Raw genomic sequence first — 11,719 nt, forward strand, 5'->3', positions numbered from 1 at the left:
CAAAAACATTCAAATTTTTTCACTTTTTTACATTCTTTCTTTTTGCTTTTTAATTCAAGTTTCTGAAAGTAAGTATTCTAATTTAATAGTTTCATTACTAGGTAATAGGGTTATATTTAGTGTGTAAGGGATAGGATTAATAAATTTGCATATTTACTATTTTTCTTTAATTTTCCAAAATCGGGGTATAAACTACCCACGTTCAGTGGCCGTGTAACAGGGAAACGGGTTCAGTGTTCCAGGGGTACTATTCCATCATTGTTGTGGCCGTTGTGGTAACGTCCCTGACTGGTGAACGCCAGACTTGGGTTCGAGTCCCGTTCAAACTCGTTAGTTCCTTTGGTCGCTGCAACCAAAGGAGCCAAGGTCTATCTGTTGAGTCATTAGCAGCTATTGCATGGGCCTCCTTGGTCCTAGCTTGGATGGAGAGGGGGCTTTTGCGCTGATCATATGTATATATGGTCAGTCTCTAGGGCATTGTCCTGCTTAATAGGGAAATATAACTGTCCCTTGCTCTGCCATTCATGAGCGATCTTTAAACGAAATTGGAATATTTGAAATTAAATGACGATGCAAGCGAAATTGGGTAAAAACAAAAGTATATTTTGTCTTCATATGGCTGGTCATCGTGCAAGAAGAGTACATTTGTTTTATATGAATGCTTACTGAATAGCAGATTGTGAGGTGGAAACCCGAATCTACTTCTAGAATAACTAAATCCTAAATCTATTACTTATTTCACCAATATTAATGTAAAAAACGGACTTAGGAAAAAAAATACCTAAAAATGTTTGATATTGAAGAGAAAAAAAGATGATGTTAACGTACAAACAAGAACTTATTCTTTCTTTTCCACTATGAATTGACATCGAACCTACTGTAGGTAGTTTGATATTAGATTGTCCATCTTACCTGAGAGAGAGAGAGAGAGAGAGAGAGAGAGAGAGAGAGAGAGAGAGAGAGAGAAAGAATTGACCTCTGATTTAGGAAGTTATCAAAAATAATTTCAAAAGATATTTTACACAGGTGTATTAGATTACACATCTTACGAAAGTCAAAAAGTCAAAGTCAAAAACCTTTATTCCATTATAAAATGGTTATTCTGTTACACAATATAAATTATTTACATAAAATTCACAATAATTGGATTGTAAAAATTTAGGATATATATACATTCAAGTAAAATTTATAAAATATTGCTTAAGTTTCTTTTTGAATAAATCAGAACTAACATTTAATACATTTTCTTATTTCCAGAGGTAGTTTATTCCAGCAAGCTGGGCCCCTTATTGCCATTGAGCGTGAACCCAAATCAGTTCGATAGCTGTCTACATATAGATTTTCATTCTGTCTGGTTAATGCATTCCTACAATTACCAACTGTAGGAAATGTGTTATTAGCCAGTTGGGATATTCTTTTCTCAAACTTTTAAAAACAAAAACACAAACATCGTACATACACTTTTCTTTTAATTTTATCCACTTTAATTGCTGGAGGGTTGGGGTGATGTGATCGTGTTTTTTCACCCCAATAACGGCTACTCTACCTGCAAAGTTTTGGATTTTTTTAGCTTTTTCCATGTGCATATCATTAGTTGACCCCCATATCTTAATACAGTAGTTTATTACACTCAAGACCAGACTTTCCACAATCAAAGCTCGAGTAGTATCATCAAAGTAATCTCTTACTCTACTTAAATACATTAGAATGCCACTAACTTTTCTAATCAGCTCATCAATGTGAGTACTGAATGTCATGTACCTGTCCATGTGTAGACCTAGATTTTTCACATGTTGACTTATCTTTACTTCATCACCATCGCATTTTATTATAATGTCATTTGGAATTTTGCTAATATACTGTGAGCTACCCACAAACATGCACTGTGTTTTAGTGGCATTTAATAATAGTCCTTTTCTTAGAAAATATTTCTTAATTTTGAGCAATATTAGTTCAGCCCTTTTTATCAAGCCATCTAAATTTTCTATTTGATCAGCCAAAAGAACTTGGGTGTCATCAGCGTATTGAAATAGCAAGCAGTTTTCTATGTATTTAATCATGTCATTAACGTAGACTAAAAACAGAATTGGACCTAGGACAGATCCCTGTGGGACTCCAAATTCAACCTTTTCAATGCAAGAATTTACGTCTCCTAATCTAACTACCTGACTTCTATCCTTCAAGTAATCCTGAAACCAGAACGTATCAATGTAATGTTCCTTAAGAGATTTACACAATTCATCATGGTTGACACTATCAAATGCCTTTGATAGGTCAAGTAAAATTAATATGGAAACTTTTTTTCTATCAATATTTTTATAAATTTCATCTGTTAATTTCATCAAGGCTGGTTATTTTTTTCTAGATGTTCCAATAACTGATTACATACAATCTTTTCTATTACTTTTGATATTACTGGAAGGATAGAAACAGGTCTATAATTACCAAGGTCGTCCTTGTCTCCTTTCTTGTGAAGAGAGTCTACGAGGGGTTGTTTCCAAATAGAAGGATATTTCCCAGTTACAATCGATGTATTTATGATAACCGTGATATAATATGCAATAACTGTAAGGGAATCTTTTAGAAAACTAGTAGGAATACCATCCGTTCCGTAAGCATTCTTGCATTCTTAACTGTTAATATTATTGTTTCTACTGTAACTGGTTGCGGTCTAAACAATCTTATATTATTGCCAAAATTATTTTGAGTGTTTCTAATATCTTCATTTTCGTACTTTTGTAGAATTTCCTGCGTTTTATCATAAGTTATTTTTTCCTACATTAGCAAAGTATTGGTTAAATTGATCTGCTCTAGCTTTTGGGTTGTCGTATTCAATCTTTTTATTTGTTTTAGTAGATACAATATTATTCATAATTTTCCATGTTTCTCTGCGAGATTTACTTTTCTTGATCTTGTCTTTGTTATAATAAGCTTTGGCAGTACGCATTTTCGAATTGATGAGTTTTTTCATTTCCTTATACGAATTGTTAAGATTTTCATCATGTCTATTCTGTTTAAGCCTTTCTTGCATTTTTGTCCCTTTCAATCATACTGTTTTTGAGATCATTGTCTATCCAAGGTGCACTGGGTCTCCTTATTTCCTTCGTGGTTATTGGGGCACATTTATCTAAGGCACTATTATATACTTTATTGAAAATTCCTGTTTGAATATCTGTGTCATCAGTATGCATGATTGTATCTAAAAATTATTTTCTGGTCTAGCAATGTATTGCACAAAAATCTGCAGAATAATATTTTAAACACCTAGAGGTTACCGTGACTGGTTTACAGTTTGGCTTCTTAATATCTATGATAAATGAAATATGTTCATGGTCAGCTACAATACTTGGATTTACCTCAATTTTAATGACACTTTCCTGCTTGTTTGTTATTAACACGTCTAGTAGTGTGGATGAGATGGGGCTAACTCTAGTAGGTTTATTAATCATTTGATTTAATTTGGTGACTCTTAAAATATTATGTAGAGAGAGAGAGAGAGAGAGAGAGAGAGAGAGAGAGAGAGCGAGAGAGAGAGAGAGAGCGAGAGAGGAGAGAGAGAGAGCGAGAGAGAGAGAGAGAGGAGAGGAGAGAGAGAGAGAGAGAGAGAATTGACCTCTGATTTAGGAAGTTGTCAAAAATAATTTCAAAAGATATTTCATAGAGGTATGATATTATATTACACATCTTACACGAGAGAGAGAGAGAGAGAGAGAGAGAGAGAGAGAGAGAGAGAATTGACATCTAATTTAGGAAGTTGTCAAGATTAAATTTAAAAGATATTTTTCACAGGTATATTAAATTACACATCTTACACGAGAGAGAGAGAGAGAGAGAGAGAGAGAGAGAGAGAGAGAGAGAGAGAGAGAGAGAGGGGAGGCTGGTTGCCTGCAAGGGGTTAGGACCTGTAGAGGAACCTCCTAAATAAATAAATAAATACCTAACCAGATGTTAACGACGGCGGCGGTGGGCTTAAAGGCAGACTTAGTGGCGTCTGTCTGGTGACTAAATTCTGGATATTTATCTTTTACCTATTTATTCTTTTTCTGAGTTTTCCAGTAAATATATGTCCAAACGTATTATAAATTAAACCTTATTATTTTGCATTTAATTATTTAAAATTACTAATCCCCTAAAAACTTACTTAAGTATGTACTTAAAATTACATATAGTCATTTGATAACCCAAATGCCAAATATTTTACCGGTAACACATACTGTAGTTCTTTCTCATTAATAAATTCTGGTATAAAATTCAAGACAAAAACCTTCCGATAAAGTGCCACAGATGCTTACTTGATCATTCCATCTCGTTTACGAAAGATAATTCGTTGCTTTTCTCGGTTTGAAGATTTAAAGGCCGCTCATGAATGGCAGAGGCAAGGAACAGTGACATTGCCCTATCGAGCAGGACAATGCCCTAGAGACTGGCCGTATATACATATGATCAGCGCCCAAGCCTCCTCTCCACCCAAGGTAGGTCCGAGGAGGGCCAGGCAATGGCTGCTGATGACTCGGCAGATAGACCTATAGGCTCCCCAAACCTCCTATCCTTAGCTCACAAGGAGGGAGAGATTGCAGCGAATTTGAGCGGGACTCTAACCCCAGTCTAGCGTTCACCAGTTCTGTAAAAATTCTGTAAAAATTCTAATAGAAGCAGTAATAATAGAAGCTTTTCCGTTGATAACCATTTATAAGACCACCAAAATGACTTGACAGAAATCCACCCTATATGAAACTGAAATTGGAAACTCTTTTTAGACACTGAACGTCTAAATTCCCTCTTTGAACATTTCATACCTCCTGCTGAGAATCTTTTATAGCATGCTCAAGAATATATTACAGAAGATTACAGCGAGAAATATTTTGTGAAAGGTAACTAACTCTCCCCTACTAAAGTTACGTTTTACTATGGATAATGCACAGTACACTGAAGCTGGTGAATGATCACAAATCGAAAGTAAATTGAAAACACATAACCATTCTTGAACTAAAACAAAATTGAAATATAATAAAATATAAAAGTTTAAGATAAAGAGATGAAGATCAAGATAAACAGACGAAGATCCACATCAACTGTATACGGTAATTAGTAAATTTATCATTTATTAGCCCAATATTCCCTCTATATACTTCAATACTCTCCTTGCGATTAAAAAATCTCCACAATTCTGTTTTAAAATTTCATAATTTTCAAACCAAAAATTCGTTATCGACTATCTACTTTATAATTAACTTCACAAGTTTACATAAATTCCATAACTGTCTTGTAATTCGTTAAGAAAGACCAAGAAAAAAACAGGGCAAACAGAAAAATAAATAAATAAAACAAAATCAACAGACTTAAAAACCTAAAATTCTACACTTTACTGCCTTATCAAAAAGCTCGTATTAAGTCACACTAATTAATGAGATCGATAGAAAGACTCTACCTTAACTGTGGCTCCTTCAGACGGCGCTTGTAAGTTATCTAAGGGGAACTGCGCCAATACACAGCTCAAGTGATAAGACGAGAGTCAATGAATGTGTGATACGGATGTTGACTTGCAAAGCTACACATCCACGGTTGTGTTAGCTGGTCCCAAAATGGAGAGGAATCTACGTTCTCTCCTTTAGTCGTTTTATTATTATTATTATTATTATTATTATTATTATTATTATATGATCTCGGCTACACCCTAGTTGGAAAAGCAGGATGCTATGAGCCCAACAGGGAAAAATAGCCCAGTGAGAAGTAATGAACAATTAAAATTAAATATTTTAAGGACAGTAACAACATTTAAATAGATTTTTCGTATATAAAATATAAAAAAAATAAAAAATGAGGATGTGAAATAACAGTGTGCCTCGGGCAGAACTATACACCAAGACAGTGTAAGACCATGATACAAGCTCTATAAAAAGATAATGACGATATCCTTTAGAAATTTTACCATTAGTTTTAAACTCTCCTTATATTAAACGAATTTCCCCGTCTGTAAATAAAAGACTTAAGCAGGGATATTTATCCTAAAACCGATTTATAATATCAGATAAGTTGATTAAAATTATTATGTATCAATTTTGCTGGAAAAAATAAAATTCCCTCGAGCAATCAGCTAAATGTCAATATTAAATGCTTTATTCTGGAAATTGTTGTTTAATTTTAACATGCTATTAATTCAAAGTTGCTCATTATAAATTAACTGAAATATATGTAAAGAAATGTGAATATATATGTACATATACATATATGTGTAATCACATTTTACACACAAACACATACATTGCGTGTATATATATATATATATATATATATATATATATATATATATATATATATATATATGTATATATATATATGTATATATATATATATATATATATATATATATATATATATATATATATATATATATACATACATACACACACAAACGCATACATTGCGTGTATATATATATATTATATATATATATATTTATATATATATATATATATATATATTTATATATATATATATATATATATATATATATATATATATATATATATATACAGATTGTGAATTTCCAAGGAACAACCTTATTTAAAAAGAATCTTCATTCCAGCTTACAACTGCACATCGCTCAGCACCTTGAAAAGGACAATCCTGGAATTCGCCGTACCCATTCGTATAACAGGAACGCAAAATGACGTTTATGGAATCCCGCGACAAAGATAACGGGTAACAAAGCTTGCTTTAGTATAACACATCTGCATCTCAAAGCTTTACCAACTCCCCCAACAGCCTTTGGGAGCATTTGGTTCTAAAGCGAAGCGCCCATAAGGGTCATCCTTTCAATGGAGAGGGAGGTGGCAAACGATCTAAACGACATGACTACAAAAGCGTTTTCTGGAGACGACGATCTTCGATGGAGTGGCACCTCCACGTGGGAGAAAGTTTGGACGAAATTTCCATATAAAGTTGGGAGATGGGAGGGGTGTGTGCCAATACTCTCTCCAAAGATAAGGCGCCCCTAGACGTTGGGGAGGAGGTTGCCCATTGCCTATACATTCAATCATTTAATAATAATAATAATAATAATAATAATAATAATAATAATAATAATAATTATTATTATTATTATTATTTATATATATACATATATGTATGTATATATATATATATATATATATATATATATATATATATATATATATATATATATATATATCTTTACGTGTATTCTATATGTGTGTGTACTTTTTTTATAAAAAGAAACAGAAAATGTACTTGGAGAAGCCCAAATGGAGAAACGAAAAATGAAATTGATTTTATTCTCTAGGAAAAAGTTATTTTAGTTAAGAATGTAATAGTGTTAAGCAAATTACGAGTCAAGTAACAATAGAAGGGGGAGAAGTAAAATTTGTTTAGATCTTAGGAGAAAAATAGAAAAATTCATTGTAAGAAAGAAAACAAACACTCATGTTATAAGAGAAAAATCTGATGAACTTAGTTTAGCAATACAAAATAGGTACTCCTAGCTATAAGATGAAATGGAAGCAAGTAAAGAAGAATTAAACAGTAATTCAACAAAATCTGTATTAGAATCTGCGCAAGAGCTAAGTGGGAGATTTCCTAAATAAGATCAAGGAAAACTATCAGAACAGATCAAAAACCTAATAAAGAAAAGATTGGAAATTAGGGTATAATCCAAGAGAGAATAAATAGAATTTGAACTATTCAAAATAATGATTAAACTATAAACCTAAGATATTCGTTTACACAATCAGACCAAAATTGATGAAAACCTAAGAAAGGAAGAAGCATCAAATTGATGAATTCTAGAAGACTTGGGGCAGGGTACCAACAGATGTTTGCTCTAAAGGATGAAAATGGAAATATTAGCAACAATAGAGATGGGGTGATAAAACTTGCAGAGAATTTATACACAATGCTATAAAATAGATATAAGAAATAACTTTGCCAATAGGTATAATGAAACACCTGAGCCAGTACTAAATGTAACAGTAGAAGAAGTAAAGAAAGCATTAAAAGGCGTGAAACGAGGCAAAGCAGCAGAAGATGGCATAACAATTGATTTAATAATAAATGGAGGAGATTTCACGGTAGTAAAACTAGCTGAACTTTAGACAAAATATCTGCAAGAATGCTCTACACTTACAGTTTGGAAAAATTTTATCAATATACTAATTCACAAAAAGGGAAACGCTAAGACATGAAAATTACTGCCTAGTAAGAGTTTATATCAGTAGTTTATAAAATATTTACAATGACCATTTCAGGCCAAATAGAAAGACATGAGACTTCAATCAACCAAGAAAGCAAGCAGGCTTTTGAAGTCGGTATTTAACAACTAACCACATGAATGTAATTAACCAGCTAATGGAAAAATCAACAGAGTATGATAAACCACTATGCATAGAATTATGATAAAGGTTTTAGTTACGTCAAAACTTCAGCAGTAACGAAAGCCCTTCAGAGACAAGGATTACATGAAGATATCTTCTATACAGGAACTACAGCAATCCTAAAACTACATATAGCAAGCGAGAAAATTCCGATTGAGAAAGGAATTAGACAGGGACACCCCATATCTCTCAGATTATTCACTTTCCATCTCTCTTGGAATATTCACAGTATGTCTAGTAGAAATTTTGAAAAAAAATAATTGGGAAATTGTTGGAATTAACATTAATGGGGAATACCTTAACTGCTCGAGATCTGCGGATGACATAATTCTGTTTATTGAATCAGGGAAGGAATTGCAAAAGATATAAGATTTGGATAGCCTCCAGAAAGCAGAATTGTAGGACTGAAAATGAAAATGCAGAGAAAACAAATAAGGGTTATGGACGAATCTCGAGAGATTGTTAATGAATATACATACATATGAGACTGTGTTTCCTCAGGATATGAGACTGAAAAGAAGGATAGCTATAGGATAGTGTGTTTTAACAAAATGATTACATGAAAAGTAAAATGCCAGTCTCTCAAAAGTAAAATATTTATTCAGATGGTCCTACTAAGTTATGCTCCAGAAACTTAAAACCATACTAGAGCCTTAAAACATAGTCTAGTTACAACTCAAAAGAGCAATGGAAAGAATAATGATGGAAATAACACTAAGAGACAGAAGAAGATCAACATGGGTACGAAAGAAAACAACTAAAGTAGAGAATATTCTAACAACACGTAAAAAGAGAAATGGACATGGGCAGGATATATAATGAGAATACATAATAGACACACATTAAGAACACCAAAATAGGTACAAGGAGATTGCAAAAGAAGCAGGGGAAAGAAGAGAAGACAATGGATTGACGAGCTAGGTATATTTGCGGTTATACACAGGCATAGTACGACCATAAACAGACAACAGTGGAAGGATGGAGATATATATATATATATATATATATATATATATATATATATATATATATATATATATATATATATATATATATATATATATATATATATATATTCTGTATATAGTACGAAAAGAGTTGAGGATTCTATAACAATCCCTCAAAACAATTCAATTATAAAGTATAAACGTTTGGAGATCTGGAAAAGATTCTGAAATGATGTTAACTCGATTATCAGTCGTAGCATCCAGAAGAAAAGCATAATAGATAAGCAAATTGCTTGTAGCAATATGCATAAAAACAATGGCTTAGTTTAAAGGTAACCAGAGAATAAGTCAGAACAGCGAGAGTTCTGTTAATTTCTTCTATGCACGATGGTACGTTAAAGAAATTGGCAAAAATTCAAATTTTTGGAATATATATATATAATTCCTTTTAAGGTCTTCGGATGATAAGAGATAGCTATCCTGAAATAATTCTTCCATGCAAGATGGAATTGTTAAAGAAATTGGCCAAAATTCAATTTTTGGAATATATATATATATATATATATATATATATATATATATATATATATATATATATATATATATATATATAAATAAATAATTCCTTTTAAGGTCTTCGGATGATAAGAGATAGCTATCCTGAAATAATTCTTCCATGCAAGATGGAATTGTTAAAGAAATTGGCCAAAATTCAAATTTTTTGACGCAAGAAATCTTGAATTATTACCATGACCTCTGATGTTTCGTAACATTTATGTATTTAGTTGGTAGAAAATTAGTCAAAATGTAGCGTTATTAAAAGATGCTAGTTATAACACTCAGTTGGTTCATAGAGCTATGTACTAGATATAAACACAGACACATAGATGAAGAAAAGAAAACTATAATTTGCCAATATGTTAGTACCAATAAGTTGACTTTAAATAGCAGAGGAATCGTTATAATTTTATAATTTCTCCTTTGTTCCATTACTAGAGACGCTCTCTGCCTTTCTATTTCTGATTGATAACCGTAAACTCGCATTAAATATTTGTAAGACTTAAACTAACCTGGACAATAAGTGGTCGGTCGCCTGGGCAGGTAGCCAGATTCTCCTTTCTATACCTGGCATCTTTGACGAAGACATGAGCGTGCAACATTGGAGTGTAGCATAATTCAGCTCCTGAAAGATGAAGATATATTGGACATTAAAACTAAAGTACTCTAGAAAATGTAAAAAAAAGTCCATATAGCGATTAAACAAACTGAAAAGTTATTCTCTATTCTAAAATACATATAATTTATTTATATACTAATGTACGCAACCGTCAAAATGCGGCTAAATATTTAGACATTCACACACGCACCCCTCTCTCACCAGGGTATGTCTACATGCCTCCCACCCTACCTCGGGGATGATTAGAGCTGAGCGTGACTAGATATATACTGTGTGTGTGTGTATGTGTGTATATATATACACATGATAAATTTTTGCAAATTTAAACGTGTTTCTTTCATATTTCAAATAAGCCATATATATTAATACATTAAAGTCATGATTCTCTTAACGACCTCGGGATCAGAGCCCCAGGCGGAACCGCCCAAAGACCATAATATCGGACCGGCGGGGATTTGAACCCTCGTCCAGGATATCTGTATGCCAGTGACCATACCACTCAGCCACGAAGAAAGAATTTGACAGGTATATGTATAGAAGAATTGTCATTGACTTTTATCTCTCTTCGTGGCTGAGTGGTATGGTCACTGGCATACAGATATCCTGGACGAGGGTTCAAATCCCCGCCGGTCCGATATTATAGTCTTTGGGCGGTTCCGCCTGGGGCTCTGATCCCGAGGTCGTTAAGAGAATCCAGACTTTAATGTATTTATATATATGGCTTATTTGAAATATGAAAGAAACACGTTTAAATGTGCAAAAAAATTTATCATTAATCGAATGCCAAGTCCCAAACCTACCAATTAGCTACGATGGTGAAGATGGGTTGATTTCAATTCTAAGTACAGAAAACCTGAATTTGACAGGTATATGTATAGAAGAATTGTCATTGACTTTTATCTTTCTTCGTGGCTGAGTGGTATGGTCACTGGCATACAGATATCCTGGACGAGGGTTCAAATCCCCGCCGGTCCGATATTATAGTCTTTGGGCGGTTCCGCCTGGGGCTCTGATCCCGAGGTCGTTAAGAGAATCCAGACTTTAATGTATTTATATATATGGCTTATTTGAAATATGAAAGAAACACGTTTAAATGTGCAAAAAAATTTATCATTAATCGAATGCCAAGTCCCAAACCTACCAATTAGCTACGATGGTGAAGATGGGTTGATTTCAATTCTAAGTACAGAAAACCTGAATTTGAC

The 11,719-nt window shown here is 33.0% G+C and overlaps 1 protein-coding gene across 4 annotated transcripts in view; it reads right to left on the reverse strand.

The window, feature by feature from the left end:
* The window catches only part of Dus1 (Dihydrouridine synthase 1), a 527,049-nt gene that overhangs the window by 34,662 nt on the left and 480,668 nt on the right, over nt 1-11,719 (reverse strand). For all 4 annotated transcript variants that reach the window (XM_068344858.1, XM_068344855.1, XM_068344856.1 and 1 more), the window contains exon 3: nt 10,408-10,520. In XM_068344858.1, the coding sequence (XP_068200959.1) occupies nt 10,408-10,520 (113 nt within the window). The remainder of the gene's footprint in view (nt 1-10,407; nt 10,521-11,719) is intronic.

This window comes from Palaemon carinicauda, chromosome 21, assembly GCF_036898095.1.
Source record: "Palaemon carinicauda isolate YSFRI2023 chromosome 21, ASM3689809v2, whole genome shotgun sequence".
Classification (NCBI taxonomy): Eukaryota; Metazoa; Arthropoda; class Malacostraca; order Decapoda; family Palaemonidae; genus Palaemon; species Palaemon carinicauda.